The sequence below is a fragment of the Diabrotica undecimpunctata genome, chromosome 2, assembly GCF_040954645.1.
Source record: "Diabrotica undecimpunctata isolate CICGRU chromosome 2, icDiaUnde3, whole genome shotgun sequence".
In the NCBI taxonomy this organism is placed as follows: Eukaryota; Metazoa; Arthropoda; class Insecta; order Coleoptera; family Chrysomelidae; genus Diabrotica; species Diabrotica undecimpunctata.
The window spans coordinates 153,241,116-153,266,978 of NC_092804.1; the positions used below are offsets into that span (position 1 = coordinate 153,241,116).

The 25,863-nt window shown below is 31.2% G+C and overlaps 1 protein-coding gene across 4 annotated transcripts in view; it reads right to left on the reverse strand.

The window, feature by feature from the left end:
• Positions 1 to 252: 252 nt before the first annotated feature.
• Positions 253 to 25,863, reverse strand: part of Dap160 (dynamin associated protein 160) — an 82,763-nt gene continuing 57,152 nt past the window's right edge. For 2 of the 4 annotated variants that reach the window (XM_072523764.1, XM_072523762.1), the window contains 4 exons: positions 22,399 to 22,627; positions 11,447 to 11,548; positions 7,841 to 8,065; positions 253 to 7,247 (listed from right to left, as the gene is read on the reverse strand). In XM_072523764.1, coding sequence (XP_072379865.1) covers positions 7,096 to 7,247; positions 7,841 to 8,065; positions 11,447 to 11,548; positions 22,399 to 22,627 — 708 coding nt within the window. In that variant the 3' untranslated portion in view covers positions 253 to 7,095. Of the gene's footprint in view, positions 7,248 to 7,840; positions 8,066 to 11,446; positions 11,549 to 11,580; positions 11,653 to 11,953; positions 12,342 to 22,398; positions 22,628 to 25,863 lie in introns of those variants that run through there. The other 2 variants (XM_072523763.1, XM_072523765.1) reach the window with 2 other exon arrangements.

Sequence of the window (25,863 nt, forward strand, 5' to 3'; positions counted from 1 at the left end):
GTTGATACAACCTCATTAAGTTTGTAAGTAGTGAATTTTTTAATTAATTATACCAACGCCAACAATTTATTCATCACATTTGTAGCTCCCTGATGAAGGACATAACCAATGTCCGAAAGCTTGGAATAAAAATTTAAAAGAGTACACGTTTCATTTTTTATTGCTGCAAACCCACTATTTAACGTTTACTTCCTTACGTTGTTGTCAGCAAATACTTCTGGTTCATTATATATATATATATATATATATATATATATATATATATATATATATATATATATATATATATATATATATATACAAATACAATTACCTTTCTCTTGTAGTATAATTGAGATATTTTAAATTTATAATATGATATATATAAAATAGCAATATTAGGATTAAGAGATCTAATACACTTACATGCTACTCCAAAAGTTACTTAACATATCTGTATATAAGTATTTAACATTATTTTTAATTATTGACTTACATGGAAAATATCCTTTAAAATTCTTATCATTTTACTGTTTGAAACAAATTGCAATATACGATAACTTATTCTGTTTTGAAAAATGAGCTTAGAAAGTCATATAACGCAAAATAATATAAGTTGTTCAGGCTTTAGCGTAAATGTAGACAATAGTTATCTAAAAACACGAATTATTGCAACAAGAAACAAGCCGGGAGGTACCTTGAGTTCTTCATGTTCATCCTTTCGTTTCTTATGCATCCTATACTGCTGCCTTTCCGTCGTAATTATTGGCAGAATAGCTGATAGTACGTACTAGTTGCCTTATGACGATCAGCAACTTTTCATAGCCCAAAAAAGAGATCAATAGCAGATAATGAATACCAAACTTCTGAGGAGAAAACATTTCTATGTAGTGTTAAATATGACTATATGTGATATATGTCTTAAAATTAAAATAAACATCTCCAAAACAAAATTCATGACAAACGTAGTACCTAGCGGAAATATTAATATTGGAGACAACGATGTAGAGCTGGTGGAAAAATACATATACATATATTGGGCACGAAATAAAGATCACAAGAGACAACCAAACATGCGAACTACGAAGAAGAAACATAGCATGGCAGCCTATAGAAAACTCAAAGACATCTGTAAAAGCGATATACCAATTTCTTTAATATGTAAAACATTTGACCAATGTGTGTTGCCTGTGATGACCTGTGGTGCCGAAACTTTGACATTGACAGCTACAACTTTTAAAACGCTGCAAATATCTCAAGGGAAAATGGAAAGGGCAATGTTGAGTATATGGCTTCGTGACCGAATTAGAAATAAAGACTTAAGACGAAGAACAGGAGTTATCGATGTATTTTCCCAAATTGCCACACTGAAATGGAACTGGGAGGGACACGTCGCCCGAATCAGTGATAAAAGGTGGACGAAGAGATTGCTTGAGTGGAGGCCGAGGTTAGACAAAAGAAGTAGAAGATGACCTCCTACTCGTTGGACTGACGATCTCAAGAAATTGTATAAAAAGTAATCAAGATAGAGCACAATGGACAAAAATGAGGGAGGCCTATGTCCAGCAGTGGACGCAAGGGGCTGGGTGATGATGATGATATCTGTAAGAACAGTAAACACCTATTCCATGAAAAATCGAAATGAGAACACATCTCGTATCTCTCTGAACATGAGCATACCTACAAGAATTAAAACATAATTTAACACACCACTTAACACAGAAATAAACATAGGTTTACTTATCTTACTAACGGTGATTCGAGTGTAGGCGATTTACGGCTATTTAGCAGCTTCTACCTGTCTCAACCTAAAGGGGCCATTTATATTTAACTCTTTTGTGATTTATGTAGTATGTGTGTTTATTAAATAGCTTATTATTATATAAAGCCAGTTTGGTTTTCTTTATTAAAGTCACTTAGGAGCAACTGCAGCGCTACGAGCGAGTACCGACCTAATGGACAAGAGATTTTTTTTATTAAATAAGTTCCCGTGTCCGGCGAACCTATAACCGCCATACTTTAGTTTGTTTTATTTTTGGTTTTTTGATTTATCTCAATAGACCAGCAACTGCTTGGGAAAATGGTAAATAAATTCAATCTTGTTATTACTCTAGTAAATATAAGGTTATTGTTGTTACCTTCTATAGCTACATCAGAATTTAAATTCAGTTGCCTTTATATTAAAAGTGTATATGACCATATATGCAATAACGACGAAAAACTAGGTTAATATCTATATCTTTTTGATGCTTTTGTATAGAAGATATTTTCACAATGTTTAACTATGTTATTAACGACAATCTTAAAAGACCAATGAACGGTAAATATTTTTTATTGTAAATTTATTGTCCTTTATTATTTTGGTCACTGTCAGATATGCTAGTGTAACTTTGAAGAAACGATATACATGTTTAAAATTACGGATAACAAGTATATAAACCGTTTGCAATGAAACCCACTATATACATTTCTGAGAACACAAATTCTTGAATAGTTTAAACATAAATTCAATATGAAGGCATACTCGAAAAGATTTTCTAAAGATATATCTACCTACTCATCCACATTTGTCACGTATTTTCTGACGTAAAAAACTAGCTGTTAATGGCCGATTCTTGTCTCTAAACCTAATAGCTGTATGTGACGTCATGTGAAACCACCCCTATCCCAAATAGCCTTACAAAACAAATTCTACAGCACCCACTTCGTAACACGTTTTAGCTGCGTGTAGTTGTGAAATTTTACATTTTTTTGTACGATTTGTGATTGTTGTGTTTTTATATTTCAAGTAATTTTTGTGAAAGTGGCAGTTATGGATATGTCAAAGGAAGGTAAGTAGTCAATTTTCTTCCATTTTTTTAGATTTGATATTTATTATTAAAGAATAAATTTATAAATCAGCTTGCACTACTCATAGTATTTTTGTTTTTATTTTATTTTGTGAGAACTTTGAAAAATGTTTATGGAAATAGATACTCTTATACAGTATCATACAAAAAAATTGGATTAATTTTGATTGGAATTCTAGAAGTGTAAGATTTTAAAAAATGGTTCAATATTGAGTACTTATCTCCCTTTGGCATATCCATAACTGTCCCTTTGACAAAAATCACTTGAATTATAAAAAGTGGGGCGGAAATTGTTATTAACAAATAACTTATAACAATAAAAAAACAATTTTCCGAATCGCTTCGAATAAATTAATAATTTATTCGAAAAAATTAAAAATTAATTTTTTTTCTATCCTGGAATTTTTTTGAAAAATGCTTACTTTTCGAGTTATTTGCACTTTTTTGTTGAAAAAAGGTCTTAATTAGTGATTTTTGGGATTTTTGTTTATAAAATACTAACAACTAAATGAATTACAATTTTATACTTTATAATCTTTAAACCTTCAAGTATAAGTAATAATATTTTGGCAAGAATAAATGGATTTATCTTGCTGAAAACATTGAACCAATTATTTTGAATATGAATTTCGAGCAATCTATCGCTAAGCATGTACGGCTGCAATGATACACTCGCGTAGCGTGAAGAAATCTTTGTTTAAATTTAAAACTATGTTTTTAGCAAGATAGGAACCACTTATCCTTGTCAAAATATTCTTACTTATAAAAATTATCAAAAGAGAAAAATTATTTATTTCGATAAAGTACACCTAAAAAAAATTTACTCGAAGTGATTCACGAAATTGTTTCTTGTTATAAGTTATTTGTTAATAACAATTTCCAGTCCACTTGGAAAATTAAAAAAAAATATATTTGAACTTGAAAAATATATGCAATCGAATAAGGTTTCGCGCGGTAGAAATGCAAAAATTTAATCGGTATATTCCGTTTCTAAGTGTCTTTTTAGGGGTAAACTCGTCGATATAATATACTAAGGATGGAGCCTATGAATAAATTACTTGCGTCCAAAGTAGCTAGTAACAATGGCCGATCTTGTTTCCGGTATGTAGTAGTGCATGAATAAAATTCCTTTGGTACATAAATATGTACCTACAATAATTATTTATTTTCGTTGTTATTTACATTTGAATAAAAAATATAATGCTGTGTAACATTGTAAAGACGTGACTAGATGCAAAATATTAAAAATTTTAAGAATTTATTAACTTCACAAAAAGAATACATCTCATTATTAACTTAACATATAATGTTACCTGTTTAACATTAAAATATCGGGAAATAATTAATCATCTGTCAAATTTAAGTCAGAAATTATTGTAGCTAATAATGTGATGTCAGTTCCATCGTCTATCAGCTACATGTAAAAGTATCAACATGCTCCATCTTTAGTATATTATATCTATGGGTAAACCGCCCGCCTAATACAACCATCTGGTTTAGGGACAAGAATCAGTCCGAAATGCTAGTTTTTGAAATTTCCATATTTGGCCAGTTTTTTCTTTGGAAAATACCACTCTGTGACGTTGGGTTCGCCAATGACCAGATCTATTAATATAAACATAAACATCTTCGTTAGTATATCTGATCTAAGTGATAGTTGGTTAATTTCAAAATCGTTTATATTTTACGGTACTCGACATCCGGGCGATATGTTTTATAAATCTATATGATATGAATATGAATAATGGTGTTTCGTAAAAAACGTGTTTTCAGCAAATACACGTAGAAAATTTATCTTTCATTTCAATTTTGAGTGTTTTTTAAAGATAACAAAAAAATATACAAATAGCAACAAATAGAACACAATTAGTCACATTTGCGTCTAACGAAATGATTTTACAAATTATTCGAGAAGAATTGAAAAACTACAGCTCACTAAAACTATTTATGATACTGATGGAATATATATTTAAGAAACGTGAGGGAGAGAGCATGGGAATCAACATTGATGGTGATAGATTAAGCCAATTACGCTTCGCTGACAATATCCTGTTGATTTCAGATAGTCTCCAAAAAGCCCAAGTGTTCTTAAGTACACTAATCTCTACGTCAACCGAGGTGAGTTTAAAAATTATCCTTAAAAACACCCACTATATGACAAGCTTAGTTTCTAGCTGAAACATAACCATAAATAATGGATATCTAATAGATATTTAGACCGTGAACTTAGAATATGTGATAACCGAAGCTGTGAAATTAGACGAACAAAATTAGCATGGGCTGCTTTTGATAGACCAACACTGACATAGATTTATTTAAAAACTAAATACCGATATGTCTAAAAAGGAAGGTTTTTGAAGAATGTGTGATCCCAATATTGAATTCTAGTGCAGAAACTTTACACTTACTAAAAATCTGTTAAAAAAACAGAGTGGCTCAACGAGGAATGGAGCAGTCGATGTTGGGATTGGGTGTAGATGTAAATAATGCTAGGTGGACTAACCCACCCTGGAACAGCTAGATTTTTGGTATATAGAGATAGGGAAAGCCTTGCGAGACGGTCGATGGATGTTATAAATAGTATAATAGTAAATGTACGACGATCATACGACCAAGAACCAATAGATACAGTGAATATCATGTATAATAACACTAGGGTTACAACAAACCAAATTTACACGGTAGAAGATCTGGAGCATTGCCACCAACTGAGGGATACCTATGTTCAGTAGTGGTTGCTACAGACTGTGAAGTGATCGAGGCAGAAGAAAAAGTGGTCTCCAAAGAATGTACGACGATCATACGACCAAGAACCAATAGATACAGTGAATATCATGTATAATAACACTTAAAAAAGAAAATCTAAATAAGTCTTAAGTATGGCAGGTAGACGGTATCACAATACAGTGTTAATACAAGTAATAATATAATATATTATGGCTGTAGAACTTTTTTACCTAAGTGTAACATAAAAAGTATGTATACAGTGGATTACTTTGTATTTATTAGTAACTATTACTCTAAAAATGGTACAAGGGCAAGATTTTAGAAAGTAAAATTGAAAATATTGAAAGTGTAGTTATTATAATGTCACGGATATAAGTTTATTCTCTAAAAATATGTATATAAAGCAGATTTTCATATTAAACATGGACATAAAGCAGGAATGTCAGGTCAACAATCAATTGGTTTAAAAAAATTTAAACTAACTTATATTATAAAAGTAACCTAGTTTGTATAGCAGCAAGTGCAAGGTGTTGAAATATTAAATAAAGTGTCCACTCATATAACATGTTTTCATAACACTAATAACAATGATAAAAAAATAAAGAAATTAGCTGCTTGATAATATTCCTAAAATGATAATGGCATGTTTCACAATAAATACAGTATTTTTTGCATATTATGCTGCAGACATAGTCAATATAGACACCTCAAAAGCGATGAAAATTCTTTCTGCGTTACGATTTATCATAGTACACACAAAACGTCAGTGCCGATCATCCCAATAATTCCATTTAAAGAACAAAACAAAACAAAAAAAAACTCAGTCTTAAAATAATCAAAATAGATGGCAAGGTGTGTAGTTTAGTGGAAAACAGTAGATACTATACAGGTTTAGTCGTAATAAGTATCTTTAAACGAAAGATTGAAAATATTATTTATAAAGCCATAAGAGTTCATTTGATATAAGTATATGAAAAATTGTATATATTAGCTAAATATTTGAAAAAAAAATCTATACATAGATTTACCATACAGTTACCAAACAAAAAGTTCTGTTACTACTTTCCTTATACATATTACTAAAGAAATACCAATCAAAATTCTTCTATTCTACATTGAAGAGCAACATTCATTATTATAAACATTCCTCTATTTAACAACTATTGTATAATACGCCGCATAATTCGTATTTTTGAGAATGTTTTAAATTATTTTCTCACCACACAATGGATTATTCACTGGCATAGATTTATCCAACATCTGATAATTCTTTAAAAATATGTGAACACGCTTAATGGACCACTTCATTCTTTATGATTTAGTCTTTATCAGTGACTAAACGAGATAGACTTACCATCTCATTACATAAGTTTTTAATAATAACTTTGAGCATAATTTCTTTTTAATCGCTGGACTGTATTCTGTGAGAAAAACCATTATCATGTTTAGTCAGATAGCTACAAAAAAGCCTCTATAATGTAAATGTTTTGTAATATATTCAGCATCTAACAGTTATATAACAAAAGGGCAATTAGTATAACTAATAGTTATCAAATAAATGTAAATCTAGCTTCACTGTTATCTCCCCAGACTCGACTTGGTGAAGAATGAGCTTTTTGGTAATAGGGCCATTGTGATTTTGGGAATCCTTCAAAATTTCTTTTATTCTTAATTCAGCTCGTCCTAGAAAATCTAAAACAAGATAGTGATATTGCCGTGTTTACGGTTTAATATATAAAATAATAGGTACATCAAATTCAAATAGATTTTTATGATTTATACTTTAAAATAAGTGATGGATTCAATCGTTACTTGATGGAAGTTCATTTCAAAAATAAAATTAAAATTATTTTTATAATTCAACTATAATTGTTTAAATCTGTTACACATGGATTAAGTAATTTATTGTAATCCTACCAATATGATTAAACTATGTGAATCTTTGATTTTATGACCAATTTTTTATAAACTTTGATTAAATAAAAGGCAGATATCGAGCACAGTTTAATAATTAAATCTTGTCCAAGTACTTTCGCTTCCTAGAGCACCTTCAGAGGCATTTCATCAATTTTGGTCTATCCAACAATCAAAGAATGCCATAAACATAAAATTGTACATTACATAAAATTTACAATTGTACAAAACTTGTACAAAACATAAAATTGTAATGTACAATTTTATGATTGGTTAAAGATTGGTCAACTAAAAACAGTACTTATTTGTCCTGTCTTCCGATGCATACTGCAATACATATTTATTATTTATTTATTTTTTAAAACACTTACCATCTGGACTAAAATGGTTCTGTTTGTATACAGTAAAAATAAGACTTTCTTGGTTTAAGTTTCGCAACTGAAACTGCATACTATAATTCCAAACGAGTGAGGGTGTGTGGGGCGGACCATTTTGAACCGAATTACCATTACTGTAGTTTTCTCTAGCAATGTCAGTTTCTTGTTCTTGTGTACCTAGACCCACTCTGCAGTAGATATTTTCTGTGTGGTGTTTTCCTTAAAAATAGGCATCAAAATTAAAGATGTTTATTACTATTTTACTATTGTTATTGGGAATAAGCCACAATTTTACTTTAAAATAAGTTTATTTTGACGTTCGATTTCCACCTCGAAAAAATATATCTGAATGAGGCGCTTTCAGTGAAGATGAAAATGCTGAAATATGGGCATTCCAATCGAAGACCAGAGATTGTACACGATACACTTTGCTCACGACCAAGCCATTCAAGCTGAAGACGAGAGCGATATAGACTATATGCTTAGAAAACTGGAGGAGGAGTACACCAAGTGGGGCCTTACAATTAATATACAAAAAACCGAGTATTTAGTTACAGGAGAAAAATCAGAAAGCCTACAAATTGAAATGGGAACTATAAAATCAACTGAAACCTTTAAATACATTCTAGGATCGGCCAAGCAAGATCAGCCATTAGACAGCTACACGGACTATTGTGGAATAATAAAATAACAAAAGAAAATAAAAGAAGAATTTATAAAACAATATGTAATAGAAAATTATTTGGTTGTACGGCGCCCAACTTTGGGAAATCAATAAAAAAACAAATAAAAAATTAAGACAATGGAAATGTACTATTGCAGAAGATGTTGCCGGCACACTAGACTTGACAGGGTGAGGAACGTCGACATTAGGAGAGAAATAGAAATTGACCTAGACATAATAGTTACTATCGAAGCCAAAAGACTAAACTGGTATGGACACCTGCAGATAATGCCTGAAAATAGATAGCGAAAAATATAAAAAAATGGACTCCGCCGACTAGAAGAAAACGAGGTAGACCAAGACGGTCATGGAGAGATGATGTCGAAGATGCAATGACCACCAGAGATTTAAAAACTGAAGATTGCTTCGACAGAAAATGTTGGTTAGGATGCGAGAAACGGCGCCAGCTGCAGAAGACTATTCATATATATATATATATATATATATATATATATATATATATATATATATATATATATATATATATATATATATATATATATATATATACGAAACAATAGCTACAATAGATGAAAATGCAAAAGTGTAGTTATTCGGAAATGCAAAACAGGATACACGAAATGCAAAGTAGCGCATAATGTGTTGTGTGTGACAGAAAAATGTCAATGAAACTGAAGATAAATTCTAGCAGGCCACTCCAAGACCAGAAATGATGAACGGCGGCAATCAATGTTTAGCATTTAAAAAGAAACAAGAAAATTTGATGTAGTTTTTTCAAATGATACAAAAAGATGGCGTAGTTTAATATGGCTAGGACATCACCGAAATGATAATGACAATACGATCGCCTAATGCTAAATTGTATGAAAGAAGGAATATAAGAGGAACAACAAAAAATCCATGGTGGGAGACGGTTAAATGGGACATATCTACAACATGGGTTAATATTGTTATAGCCCGAGATAGAACAATATGAATATAATTAGATAAGTTACTTTTCTTCTTCTTGTAATGCCTCTCCGTTTCAGATGTTGGCGACCATCATGGCAATCAGTATTTTGCAAACTGCGGCTCTGAAAAGATTTGTGGTTGTTGTGTTGAACCACGTACGTAGATTTTTCAGCCAGGAAATTCTTTGCCTTCCTGGTCTTCATTTTCCTTCTACTTTGCCCTGAAGAATGAATTGCAGCATCCACATCTTTCGCTGTTCCTCATGATGTGACCGAGGTATTCAATTTTGGCTGTTTTTATTGTGGTTAACAACACTTCCTTTTTGCATTCTTATTAAAACTTCCCGGTTAACAAGGTCGGTATAGGATATCTATAGGATTCTACGATAAAGCCACATTTCGAAAGCCTCAATTTTCTTACAGGTAGCGTCTGTGAGAGTCCACGACTCAACTCCGTACAATAGTATAGAAAAGATCTTAGTAACCTGATTTTTATGGATACTGACAAATCGTGGCATTTGAATAGCTTAGCCATTTTTTGAAATGCAGATCTTGCTTTCTCTATCCTAGATTTTATTTCTAGGGAATGGTCCCAATTTTCATTGACGTTCGTACCAAGGTAGGTGTATGTTTTCACTCTTTCAATTTGCTGTTCCTTCTTAGAGATCATAATACATTTTGTTTTCTAAATGTTCAGTGAAAGTCCATATCTCCGACTCACTTCTGTGATTCTATTCATTAACTTCTGGAGTGCTTCATAACATTCTCCGTTAATTCGAATTCCAGCTTCAACATCTTCTTGAAAGATTTTCTCAGAGTATACGTTAAACAGCAAGGGTGATAGTATACATCCCTGTCGGACCCAACGTTTGATTTTAATATCGTCGGATTCCCCTGCATCTGTACGGATACACGATGTTTGATTCCAGTAAAGATTGCTAATAATTCTTAGATCACAGGTGTTTATTCCAATATTTGCTAATATCTTCATCAGCTTGTCGTGTTTCACTGTATCAAATGCTTTATGATAATCAATGAAGCATGCATAAATATCGCAATTCACATCTCTACATCGTTGAAATAGCACTTGAATTACGATTCTTAAAGTACGATTTTTAAAAATAACTTTAAAATGTGACTCATTAAGTTAATGGTCCGGAAATCATTGCAGGATACGGATTTTGTTTTCTTTGGTAGAGCAATAAACGTTGACTGTTACTGTTACTTACTTTAAAATACATCCGTTGTATTTGCAATTACAAATAGTAATTACATCTCAAAGTTGTTTGTCTATCTCTTAATGTAATATTTAGCTGTGATTCTTCTATAACATTTCTGTTTATCATTTTCATTTAGTTTTTCCTTTCTGTTTTCTTAAAGGTTTCTTCTAAACTTAATTTTTATCATGGCGATGTTGAGCTAAAACAATCTGATCAGCTTCAGAACAAAATTCAATTCATAAAATGTATTCATCATCATTCTGGCTTTACAACTCTGTGTGGGTCCTATCCTCAAGAATTTCTCTCCAGTCATCTCTATCCATAGCCTTCCTCCGCCAAGCACGTATTCCCGTGCTGTATAAATGGATCCCGTGGATGTAATAAAAGGCATTATTATTATTATTTAAAATAAGAGTCCCCTATTGCGGCTTCTCTATCTCTTTAGTGCTTGTTCTAAGTATATTTAAAGAGCTTTGGTGAGATAGCATCGCCTTTGTAATCCATATTTTTTATGAAATTTCTATTATTTTTTGTTGATTTAATTGGATTTATATTGACATAGTCTATTTGTCAAATTTTAAAGAACTGCTAGTGAACATAAATTATTATTTAAATACGTCACCTAATATTACTCCATTTACTAAACCAACAGCTCAATTTTCAACAAATAAATATAAGATCAACATAGTTTTGAAGAGATCTGAAGATTTTATTACATTAAAGTCATCAAATTGCATACTAGTACCTTTCTTGTGATTTAAACTACCTCGTTGTTCTTTTACTTTCTTAACAACTATTTCTTTGCCTTCGATATTTCTTACAATCAACGCATTTCGAAAATGGGGAACTGAAACATTTTGTAAAATATTAAATACTTACCGATTGAAATAAACCTTTTTCCCTTTTGAACAAGAACAAGAAGGCGTCCGCAAGATGGCCCTAGATGAAGCTCTGCACAGATAAAATAACACGTAGCAGTTTCCCCATATATACAAAAGCTGTTTTATTAATGAGTAAATACTGATTTTTATTGTAGGTATAGGAGTAGTATATTGAACAAAGTGCACTAGCTTGTAAATATTTGAATAGTTCTGATTATCGTTCGTGGATAAGGGGCAAAAGAGAAAACACAATATCTTCTTTGATTTTTATTTCGCAAATTTACAATCTACTACAATTTTCTTTTTATTGTCTTATTTCTGCATACATTTATAGGACACTAATCCATAACTACAAAATTAATAGGTACAAGTAAATGGGTTCAAACATAAATGGTATATTAATGATACAATTCATTTAATTAAAAAAAAAAACAACTTCAAATTGGTTTATAAAGGAAGACTGATGTGGAAGACAATTAAGTTTAAGTTTTGACACATATTCTTGTATATATCATAAAAGAAATTATTTATTGTGACAGGAACAAAGTCTACTAGCTATCTAAAATTATTGTTTGCTAAAAAACAATAACCAAAATTATTATTTTTGAAGCGCAAGCGACCTGAATAATAGAATTCAACTGAAATCAGAGTTTCTTAAATGAGCTACATCACCAGTGACTCACGTATAGATTGTTCAATGACAAAAATAACACTGGTCTTGTGCTATTTCTTACTTCAATCTTACCGTGCCAAAGTCGACTAAAACGATAATAGGTACAAATGAAACAACTTTGGCATTTTCAATATTAAAATTTGACCAATAAGTTATGATCTTGCACATTGTGACTTAACTTTATAATAAAACTTTAAATAGTTATACATTTATCGGTAAATAACAAAAAAGCGGTAAATATGCAACATTTTATGGGTTCGATTGACTCTAGATATCCAGTCGTCATTTACACTAGCTTACAAAAAAAGAATATATCTAAATCAACCATCAACACAAATTATGCAGTTCTGACATCAAAAATTTAGATATCAATAATCGGTAAGTCTACTTATGTATTTCTTTCACAAACATTCAGTTTAACCAGAAAACGTATTTTAAAAGATATTTTGAGAGAGGTATTTCTTGATTTTACGAAAATGCGATTTTGATAGACTTAGTTTTGTCTTTCATTGAAAAACCGAAAGTAGAAAAGTAGAAAAAACATAGTGACTTCTTGTACCAAGCCACAGACATGTGTTCAGAAGAAAACATACAAAAACGAAATCCATGTGTTTAGGCAATGGGATCTGTTGCTTCAAACTAGACGATGGCAATATAGAGTTCAAATATTTGGAACTGAATGTGTTACATTATAAAACACTCGATAAAGTAATAATTGCAGAAAGATTTACTCCCAACAAAAAATGATAGCATTATTATAAAATATACTTTGGAAAAAAATATTTTAAAGGAACAAAGTCACAGTCATTATCAAGAATATTGTAACGTACAGTATTGAGATTATTATTCAAGTTAGAATAGCTGGGAAAGCATCAAATGCTTTTTGCGTAAACTCTGGACTAAGACAGATATATCCGCTGCATCCATTGTTATTTAACGTATTATTATAATACTCCACGAGAAAAATTTATCTCAAGATTAAACCTGACATAGCTGCTCCGGAAGCAAAGATCTCCCTTGCTGATGAAAAATATTACTATAAATGGACCTAGACCTATTACACCTGGAAATCTCCACAGGATTCTGTGGGATGGATTGTAAGAAATCAGATTGATTACATGCTAGTAAATAAGTGGTGTAGGAACAGCTATACATCTGTCAAAACATAGCCGGGGGCAAACATAAATTCTGATCATATACCAGTTGTAGGTAATAGGGGATTGAGACAGGGGTGCATAATTTCACCACTGATATTCAATCTGTACTGCGGTATGCAGATGATACAATAGTGTTTTCCAATACCATAAAAGGGCTGCAAAACTTAATGAACAAAATAACGGAAACAAGTAGAATATATGGACTGAATATAAACATCAGCAAAACCAAGCTAATTATCATCAGCAAGGAAAACATAACTGGAGCAAATCTGTATGTGAACCAAATGAGAATTGAACGTGTCTCACAGTACAACTACTTGGGAACTATAATCAATGAGTCGTGGGACAATACCCAAGAGATAAATGTCGCATCGAAAAGGCAAAAAGTGCATTCTTCACTATGACCTCTGTGTTCAAGAGCCATGACCTCTAACTAAAACTATTATTTTGTCCTATTGCGTATTTTAAATGTAATAACACTTATTTTGTATCAATAAAAAATATTTGTTAACAAAAGTTACAATATTTTAATATACGAGGAAGTTATTAATACATATAATTTTCTATCTTTATATCATTTATGTTAAATAAAAAGTAAGTACATTACATTTAAACCATTTACTTATACGTTTCTTGCAGCAAATTGTAAATTTAAAAAAGTCGATTACTTTTTTTTGATTGGTCTTAAATATATGATATATGTGTAAAAATTTAAATTATTTTTACCGTCAACAAGATTATATTATTTGTCAACTTCATCAATATTTGCTAACAATTAAGCATGTTTTACTTTCTACATGATTGCCTTTAGTTCCAAAAATGGAATACTTATAGATATTTACTCATTAATAAAATTGAAAAATTGTACGAAAAATAAGTTAACAGTAAAAACTAATAAAAATCATTAATTACAAAACACTCCATGATCAAACTTGTTAATATACGTTCAACATAACTTATTTCAACTTTGTAGTGGTATGGCAATAGTTGATATGTCCCAAATTTGAACAAAATATAGATATTTGCATATGGGTAATTCCAGCAATAATCGACACAAGCCGGTGGGGTCACCCTCTCCGATTTGGCTGAAATTTTACACACATGTTGTACTAGACAAAAAAATATGATTGTCAAATTTTCAGACCCTAATATTCAAAATGGTGGCCGTGGCGCGCTATTGAAGTTTCACGCTTTTTATCAATTTTTTTTCGTGTTTCGCCGATTTTTTAGTACAGCGAGCTAAATATGCTTAAACAAATATCCACTATATGTTTTTCAATGTAAAATTTCCCGCTGAACACAATCCCGGTGTCAGAATTGCCATATGACGTCATGTAAAGCCACAAAATGCGAAACTAAGCGCTTTTTTGAAAAATTCATATCTCAAAAACACCCTCTTTAATTTTTTTTTAAAATTTTCACAAAAGACGCCTTAATACAAGTACTTTCGAATAAAAGTTGTCTCAGAAATCCTTTTTATATGTTTGAAGCCGCTGCGCCCTATAAAAGTCAAAAAAACGCGATTTTCCCGCCTTTTAGCGCTTTTCCTCCGTTTTTCAGCTTCCACATAACTTTTAGAGCTTTCCTGACAACGAACTCAAATTCTACGGAAAATTTTACACAAAAATGACTATTTTGAATTTATTTACACAAGGGTGTGTGTGTGTACATATATATATATATATATATATATATATATATATATATATATATATATATATATATATATATATATATATATATATATATATATATATATATATATATACATATATATATATATATATATATATATACATATATATATATATATATATATATTATATTTTATGCTTATATATATATTATCATAATTAAATAAATCACCAAAGCTGTTATAATTGTGATATAATATTACTTTATTGTAATATAATAAATTGTATAAAATAAATTATATATATATATATATATATATATATATATATATATATATATATATATATATATATATATATATATATATGTACACATACAACATAATATGTATAATAATAAAATCCTAGCGCAAAAAATGTATTGATTACAGCGCGCAATTCTGCGTTTAATATTGTGTCGCCCCCTATAAAACGGTAAAATCGGTGGTAAATAAATTCAAAATAGTCATTTTTGTGTAAAATTTTCCGTAGAATTTGAGTTCGTTGTCAGGAAAGCTCTAAAAGTTATGTGGAAGCTGAAAAACGGAGGAAAAGCGCTAAAAAGGCGGGAAAATCGCGTTTTTTGGACTTTTATAGGGCGCAGCGGCTTCAAACATATAAAAAGGATTTCTGAGACAACTTTTATTCGAAAGTATTTGTATTAAGGCGTCTTTTGTGAAAATTTGAAAAAAATTAAAGAGGGTGTTTTTGAGATATGAATTTTTCAAAAAAAGCGCTTAGTTTCGCATTTTGTGACTTTACATGACGTCATATAGCAATTCTGACACCGGAATCGTGTTCAGCGGGAAATTTTACATTGGAAAACCTATAGTGGATATTTGTTTAAGCATATTTAGCTCACTGTACTAAAAAAATCGGCGAAACACGAAAAAAAATTGATAAAAAGCGTGAAACTTCAATAGCGCGCCACGGCCGCCATTTTGAATATTAAGGTCTGAAAATTTGACAATCATATTTTTTTGTCTAGTACAACATGTGTGTAAAATTTGAGCCAAATCGGAGAGGGTGACCCCACCGACTTGTGTCGATTATTGCTGGAATTACCCATATAGCTTTTAGTAACATTACTTAATTGCTAATCCAGTCCGAGATTTTACTGATTCTATGATGTCGTACAAACATAAACTTAAGCTGCACTTTAAAATTAAGCTAGAAGGCCACATCAAGTTTTGCTATATCACCAAAGAACTATATTTATCTATAATTAAAAAAACCAAAATAATATCACAAATAATCAACAAAAAATTAGTAACATACATAAATAGTTAAATTCAAGACAACACACATTTTAACTACATTATTGTTCCAATAAGAACTTGAATTATAGAAACTTGTAGAACTTTTAGATCATAACACAGTTAAGTGTGCAAATGTATATACTGAATATTATCAAAATATCATATTAACTGTATATTTCATAACCCTATCCCAATACCTATTATAACAGTGTCCGTTGGGTCTGTATTCGTTTGAAGTATTGCAGTCAGTCAGAATACAACGACCGACGGTTACATTTCATAAGAGCAAGCCATTTATTTCAATACACCCAAGCACACACTAGTTAGGTTTAATCGTGTTTAATTGTTACAAAATCGGTTTTTAAACCGATTTGTAAATGGCTTTTTGCAAATGAACAAGTAAATAATACCACATTTTGTTCTATTAACAGTCATAATTTTACCCTTTTGCTTTCAATTAAAGTGGAATTACTTTTTAGCTTTCACTATGCTGGTCTGATAGACCGTAAACGTTTTGAAATTTTGTTAATTCTTTTGGATATTTTTAGTATAAATTAAATATACTAATTACACAAAAAGTTTTTTCAACTATGGTATACAGCCAACCACAGTCATTTACCTCTTTTCGTCCGTTTTTCACTGCACTATACCATATTCTATCCATACCATCAATATTTGAAAACCAACGTAATTTTTATTTGTCTTGTAATTCCAAAATGTACCCGTTTCTCTTCAAATAAATATTTAAATACTTGAAAACAATGCAGTGAATTTAACGTTATGAACTCGATTTCTTCCGCTTGACAGTCAGAGAACAAATTATTATGTACAATAATATAAACTTTATTCAACGCGAAACAACCCACTTCTCGATTGTAGTACTGTACAAAGGTTAGATGTGTTTTGTTGTGCTGACGAATCGAAAAAAATGTTAGTTACCGAGACTTTCCACGTATATGCAAACTACTGAGCAATCATTACCCATGAAATCTAGCCAAAAGTGTTAGAAAACATGTTCCTAAATATTATTTAATTAATATACAGCTAAAAATATAAAGCACGTAGACCAGTCAAACATTGGAATAATTTTGAATGCTGTAATTTTGTTGCTGTCTAAACTCAAAGTTCTTATTGGAACATTATTTATCAAAAGCATCATTAATGTGTATATAAATGTAAAGTTTTGTATAAAAATGAGACTACAATGATAATTTTTTGTTACTCATATATTTGCCAATCTAGAATTGACAAGAATATTACACTATTGGATATATAGATAATAACAAGGAATATTCATTAAGCTGAATATCAGTTTGATAACAATTTAAATGGTATTAAAGCCACAGGAAGCAACAGGAAATTCGGTTTAACAGAAAAGTTTTAACGATATATAGTAGATTCAAACAGTTCAATGTTACGCTACGATTATAAAGAATATACTAAGCAATACCAGAAATGTGTTAGTCACATCGTAGCCACTAAAAACCTGTTAGTAACATTAACAAATACACAACAAATTGAACAAATCAAGTTGTTTTGAGATAATACTAGTTGGTTCTTATTGCTCTTTAACTTAGGTGTTAAAGAGCAATTTTTAGGCTAAAATTTTTGAATGCTATTCACTCAAAAATGAATAATTGCTTATTTGACAGATTATAACTTTATATCATTAAATGAGTACATCCCTAAATAGAGCTGAAAAGAAAGACTACATTGAAGCCCACAGAAGCGAATAGAAATAGAAAACCCACAAACAGTTATAGCAAATTAAAAACAACATTACCAAACTTCTGAAGCTGACTAGATTTATAATGTTCTAAATATAGGAAATATGGATATTGTTAGAAAGACAAAAAATACCAGTTTGTCAGCCAGTTTGCCACTGATAGTTTGACAGTTTGACTAAGTGGTCTGATAAGTTCTCGACCTCGTCCACAGAGAGCAGCACTATTCGCGTGATTTTCCCCTTATGCATGTTAGTACACGCACCTAAAATTGCAAATAGTTCCAGGAAGTAGTTGACTATAAGCAGTCGATCGAATTAGTTTGGGTGCGCGTGGTGTTCAAAATAGAAATAAATCGATAATCGTACAATGAAAAAATCTTCGTAAAGAAAGTTTTATCAACGATTGATATTTATTTACCGTGAACGCGAAAGTATCTAACATGATCCCAGCAAAGTACGCACAAAACCACAACCACACCGAAAATAATGAAATTGGGAGATCTGTAATATGAAGTGCTGGAGCGGCCACAGTAATTCCCAGATTTGGCTTTCTCGGATTTCGGTATACTCTCAAAACTGAAGACTTCTCTCATAACGACGCGACATTCGAATGCCGATTAGTGAAATGTATTAATATTAGAGCAGATATATATTGTCAATTTGACCATCAAATTAAGAACTTTTCAGGCCGCCCCTGTACATAAAAGGAAGATTTGAATCAGGAGTAGATAAATTTAATAAAATTTAATTAATCGATTCAAACTGTAGAATCCCTTCTGACAAACCGGATAATATAAGATTCACAGGTACCATAAGATGTAAATCTTAATTAGCACTCACGCATTGATTAAACAAATCACATATAAGTGTAAACTAATAGATACTGTTAGGCAAAAAATTTAGGTTAACTATTAAAAAACTGTCATTTCACGGCCGGTGTCTTGAAATGACATTAGTTTTTTACAGGTTTCGTCAAGAAATAGAATTCCAGACCACAATAATTAAGTTCAAAAACTAATAAATAATTTCTTATTTGAGTAATTCTCCACTAAATGAAAAATCCCTGTCCCAATGTAATTTTATGTAATAAATGTTAATATTTTTAAGTTTTTTGTATCAATAATGATATATTATTAGGTATTCTTGCCACGTCACAGCATATTTAGTAATTTAATAATGGAATGGTTAAATAAATGAACCTCAAACACCTCAAAACACAGTCCTCTGGTACGTTCTTTTTTCAGAATTACAAATCTTGTGATAAGTATTTATTTTTTTGTAGTTAATAACTGAATAAAAAATATTCAAATACATCAAAAAACAGGTAAGCATCTTTAGACATCACCTTTATATTTCTAAAATAAAATTTTAATTAAAGTATCTTTGTGCAAACGATGTCCTCAAATTATTCAAACGGCCCCTTTTAAAATTTGAAAACCGGAGAAACGGAACGCAATCGGTGTGAAGTTTGTTCTGTAGTGAACTAAGCGGGCAACCGCTATTTTGTTCTAAGCGGGCAACCGCTATTTTGTTTGGTGCTACTACTGCGTCTGCTGGTGAAAACCGTGTCTCAGTGGTTAGTGAAAACAGTCCCCTGGTAAGTTTTTTTACTATTTTAAGAGTTTTAATAACGACAATTTGTTTAAACTAATTGATTATCTGGTATGTAGCCACAGCTGTTTCTTTAATCTGATATGTTTAAATAATTCTGTTTTATTAGGTATTTATGTAAAAATAACAGTCCCCTGCCATTTCATACCACAGGGAACTAGACTTTACATTAATACTTAATAAAATAAAATTATTTAAACATATCAGATTAAAGAAACAACTGTGGCTACATAAAAGTAAATCAATTATTTTAAAGAAATTTTCGTTATTAAAACTCTGAAAATAAACAAAAAAAAGCTCACCTGAGACGCGGAGTTCACCAGCAGACGCAGTAGTAACACTAAACAAAATAGCGATGGGCCCACTTAGCTCCACAATAGATTTCTGATGTCAGTTTTAACCAAAAAGGAAGAAGATTATTTTATTTTTTTTTATATCTGTGCCGGTTTTTGAGAAATAAGTTAATTTAAAGCTTTTTTTCTGAAATACAATTGGCAACACTGATATTTTGTAAGGCATCGTACAATTAACATTAATTACTTTATTTACATCAAAAGTCAATTTTTTAAAGTATTATGTCAACCTAAAATATCGATTATGATAATTAATTAGTAGACAAGATATGGGAATTTCAGATCAAAGATGGCGGACAGCTGGATGGTTAGGTATGTGGCGTTGGGGCCGTAGAAGTAGTCTCTGGGGACGTAGGGGGTGATGTACAAGAAATATAAGTGTAGAAGAAAGCTTCCCTTGTTGTGAGACTATCATCTTTATCATTTTTTTTTCATCTTTTCACCACCGTATTCTTTTTTCCATTTTAACGAACACTCTCATCCCTCTGACGTGAGGGGAGGCTTTCTTGTACATCTGCAGAGGCCCCAACGCCACCTAGCCATATCTTGTTACCAAATATGTACATATATATCTAATATCTAACTTTTTATAATCATCTTTTCACCGATATCAACACTCTCAACCCTCTGACGTTAGGGGAGGCTTTCTTGTGCATCTGCGGAGGCCCAACGCCACCTAGCCATATTTTGTTACCAAATATCTACATAACGCCCTATTGGTAGCTTTTTACTCATATTTTTCGTTTTAACGAACACTCTCACCCCTTTGACGTTAGAGGATGAATTCTTCTACATCTACAGAGGCCACAACGCTACCTAGTCATCCAAATCTGCCATCAAAGTGATTAAAAATTCTTTACTCATTTCAACGAACCCGTATTTTTCTACATCTCACCATTTTCACCCCTAAAAGACCCCTCTGACGATAGGGGAGGCTTTTTTCTACACTTATACTTCTTGTACATCACTACCTACATCCTCAGAGGCTACTTTCACGACCCCAACGCCACATACCATCCAGCTGTCTGCCATCTTTGATCTGAAATTGCCATATCTTATCTACCTTAATTAGTAAAAGTAATTAGTTCAAATTAAACTTAACAAAGATAATTCTTTTTGTTCATAAAAACATTCCCCTGGATAGCTACAACTGGTAGCTACAACATACGTTTGCATAAAATTTTCCATAACTCAAAAACTAAGAGGAAACTGTGTGGGCTTTTTAAAGATATATATTTAATTTACTATTGCCCTTCATTTTATAAACAAACATTCTCAACATTTAATAAAATTTGCCTAGAGACAGTTTTGTACAGAAAATTTCTAAATAGCAGTGAAATACCCATTTATATTTAAATATCAATCGATTTTTATTTGAAATAATATTTGTCTTTATATTAATTGCGGTCATTGATAACTACATAATGTGTGTACAGTACAAGTACAAAGTGTATTTCAATAATATTACTGGGAATTTTGTAGTTGATGTTTTCTATATCCTACAATAACAACTCTCTTAGTGAATGTAAGTTGATGTCATTTATTTATAAGCTTTAGATTTGTGTTGGCAATTCGAACATTTGTTTGGGCATCGAAAATCCCAATGTTTAACTCTTCCAGGATGAGTTATATAGTAACCTTAATAGATTGATGAATTATTTAGCAATCATAGTTCCAAACAATATGATTTCAGGTAAAATTGAATGGAGCACACACAAAAAGGATATTTTAGAGGCTAGTACATGGTGCCAATGAAACAGTGGCAGGCATAGGTCTATCTTAATGGCAGATAAATAACACTTGGCACATATGCCTCTAAATGAATTCCGAGCTTCCAATTGTTTCGCCGGTAAAAGGAGTCCGGTGACTTAAGGCGGAAATACGTTATTCGCATAACGTTATTATAAATACTATACCCATATTTTTTTCTTTTTTAACATATTTAACAAATATATACGCAAATGGGCCAAACTTGTTTCTTACTATTATTTACTGAAAATATCCTTTATACAAGACATCAGTAATAGTATAGACTGCTAAATAAAATACCTTTCATACGTACAGTATAAAAGATTTTGCAATTCGCTGAGCGAACTAAGCAACTGATCAATCAAGCTGTCGAGAAAGGTGTTTAACTTGAATTATCTGAACGGTAAGAGAAAAGATGACAGATGAGAGATCTCGAAAAAATAAGGCGTGTGATATAATTACTACACTTTTAAAATCTTTGGAAGTATCCCCAATTTTTTGCCTAGAGTATATTGTGAACAACAAAAAATACTACTACAAAATGTTAGTGACATAGTTTGATCTGAGAACAAGCAAACATATTTGTCAAAGCTGTTAATTTAAGAATTTACTTACGAGTTTTTCTTTTATTCTGTAAGTTTAAAGTATACATTTTCGAACACATTTCTTTTGCACTTTCTATTCTTTTCATCCACAAGCCACACTCGCTGACAGTGTGAACTAAGAGAGCTATTTTGTATGTATTCTTGTCGTCCTGAATATTGAGAACTCTATTGGAATCCGTTCCACTTTCTATATTGTCCGAACTGTCTCTACTCACCATCAAGTTTTGAATTAAAATAGGCTGTAAAAGAAATGCATATCAATAAGTAAAACCTAAATGCATAATATCAAAGCTATGGAAGATTGGAATATACCAAAATGTGCAAATTATAAATAGGTCATTTTTAAATTTAAACTATTATTATTGTACCCTTCTATTTTATGTTTTGGAAAACACATGGAGTTTATGTTTTTAATTTGGTGAAATATTTATTTAAAAGATTGTTGCCTTTGTGAGCCCCTGTTATGTTATGTTTGACTAAAAGATTCGTTAGTTGTTGTAGCAAGTTTTTTTTATATATTTTACAATAACTTTTTGTTCCTAATCTTGTACATTTTAGAGTCTTAATAAAGGCAAGGGTTTCCTGCCAAAACGTTGATTTCAATGGCACAATAAAATCTAGTTGCAAATTTAATATTACTTAATGAACCTAAAACCAAGAAATACTAATTTTATATTATATATAATATGGTACAAAACACTCCATAAAGCTCCATATAGGTAATGCGGTATTACCATTTTATTCCACTTAGTAATACCCAAACAATAGCTAATCGCTGAACATACGTATTAACGTATTAAGAGATTTAAACAAATTCGCACTGTTAAGATGTGAATAATGTAACTCTTTTACCTTTCGTATGAGTTATGAAGCAAAATCGGTTTTGACGTGACAACGTCTTAAATTAGGTTGTGGCTCGGAGTCATTTAAGAAAAAGTGTAACGCCCGCTCACGTCTGTTACAGTGAGTCGCCGAACGAGAGAGAGGCCCGCCGGACCGGCGAATGCCTTGCGTCTCTCTCCCACTCAAACATGATCGGTCCGCTGCGCGCGGCACTAGAGAATTAGGCGCGTTGAATCGCTAAAGTTGAAAATCGTTGAAAGTATCGTCAGCTGTGTCTGTAGTGAAAATGTGGAGTGCTTAGATTCGTCATTTACAACAACTACAACAATAAAGGTAAATAATTGTACACTAATATTTCATTATCGTAAACTATGATTGATTGATTAATTGTTAGATTGACACAAAAGTTGAGAAACTGAGTTTATAGGTTATGTCATACTATTGACAAATGTTGATAGTGTTAAGTAAATTATTAGTTTAAATCACTCTGCAATCAATCGTAATTCAGTCGATTGAGAAGAAACAGCGCGTATTGCTAGTCAAACATTTAAAATAACAAATTATAACTTCTAACCTGTCAAAACAGGGCGACCAAACAAACGAACTAAACCGACCAATCACCACGCGCGGAGTTAGAATTTAACTGTGTTTAGCAAGAATTTCAAATTCCAATTTTAGTAAATGTTTTAATTTTCAACTTTACCATTTACATTTACAAATTTTAATTAATTTCAAATTTATTTAGCAAAAATTTGAACCTTCGATCTGAATAAGTGTTTTGATTTTCAAATTGATTCTTTAAAATTAAAAATATTAAAATATATATAATCAGAAGTGAACGTCACATAACATTATCTGTACTTATTATTATTTAATATGTAGGCAAATACATGTGACCATACTTGGTAGACACAATTGGAAATAGTAATTTTTTATAACTGAAAAAAATAAATATATAAAATACTGGTAGCAAACAATAACTTCAATGATCGATATCTCCGCAACTAATTGATATATCGAAAAAATTTTCAAATAAATTTTGTAGAAAATAATAAGATCAATAATATAATATAAAATAAATAATATATAAAATAATATATAAAAATATAATATATAAAATATAAATAATATATAAAATAATAATATAATAATATATAATATATAAAATTATATATAAAAAAGACGTTGTCACGTAAAATCTTCGCCCGTAAAACCGACTTTACAGGCAACCGATTTTTTTCTGAATATTTCCTCTGACTATAGTTAAAATAAAGCAGTCGCCTAGTCCGAAGTGTATACTAATGTCATTTCAGAAAGTTTCTACAGTTTCAATAAATTTCAAATCATCCATGTATAACAGATGATTAAGCTTCACCATTAGGGTTAATATTTTTGGGCTAAGAGCAGAATCAGTGGACATCGGTATATCGCTCTGAAATAGAGGGATAATCGCAAGACATAATCGTTTTTTATTACTAAATTAGCTAGTTTACAGAGTCCTGGAAACAGGGTTTGAGCCATTGCTCAGTTTATAAGGTATTTTTTCTCATCAAATAACAGTGGTAAATCAACACAGGAAATTTCTTTGAATCCATTATTTATAAAAATTACAAAATTAGCGTTCACTCCAAGCACTACAGCTAGGTAAATAATATAAATGGCATGAATTTGAAGACTTAAGAAAGGCAAATACTGAAAGAGAACTACTCAATTTGATCAAGGTACGAAAAATTGGATACCTCGGCCATATTCTGAGAGGAAAAAATACGCAATCCCTCAACTAATCATCCAGGGAAAGATTGAAGGCAAGAGAGGAGTAGGTCGCAAACAAATGTCGTGGCTACGGAACATAAAGAACTGGACAGGCATAAATAACACTGGCGATCTTTTGCATGCCGCACGAGACAGACGTCTGGCCTTAAGATAATTCGCCAACGCACTATAGGTACACGGCACTATAAAAAGAGAAGAATGATATGAACAAAACATGGAGATCTCCAGAAGGAAAGCATAAAAACCAAATAGATCACATACTGATTCAGTCAAAATGATAAAGCTGACGACAGGACTTTATGAGCGTATGAAGAGCAAATGTGAGTTATGGCGTATGGCATAGTCATGGCCAAAATTACTACTGCACTGCAATGAATACTGCACATTAGGTACTGAGTACCAATCTGACGGAAAAAGAAGAAGAAGACTGGATAATAGCTGGCGAAGAACTACAACAAGACAATATGAAAGAATTGGATTGAGTTGGAGAAAAGTTAAGCGAAGAGCGAGAAATAGAGGGGGCTAGAGGAACATGTAGAGGAAATTTCAATGGAATGATACAGAGATGATGCGCCAATCTAGTCAATAAGAAACGCAAGCATTGACTTAATATCTCATCAGAAGAGACGGCAACCTACAAATGGCCTCCGACTGTAATATTTGACAGCAAAAGTAGGCAGATCCATCTGAAAATAAAGGTGAAGGCAACGATTTAGGGTATCAACCATTTCAATCATTTCATTATAAATAATGTATTATATTTTATAAACTGTTTCATTTTGACTTTTTGCTTCTGTGTAGTCCAATTTAGTAAAAGTACATCCATTTAAAAAAAAACTACTAAGCTAAAGATCGACCT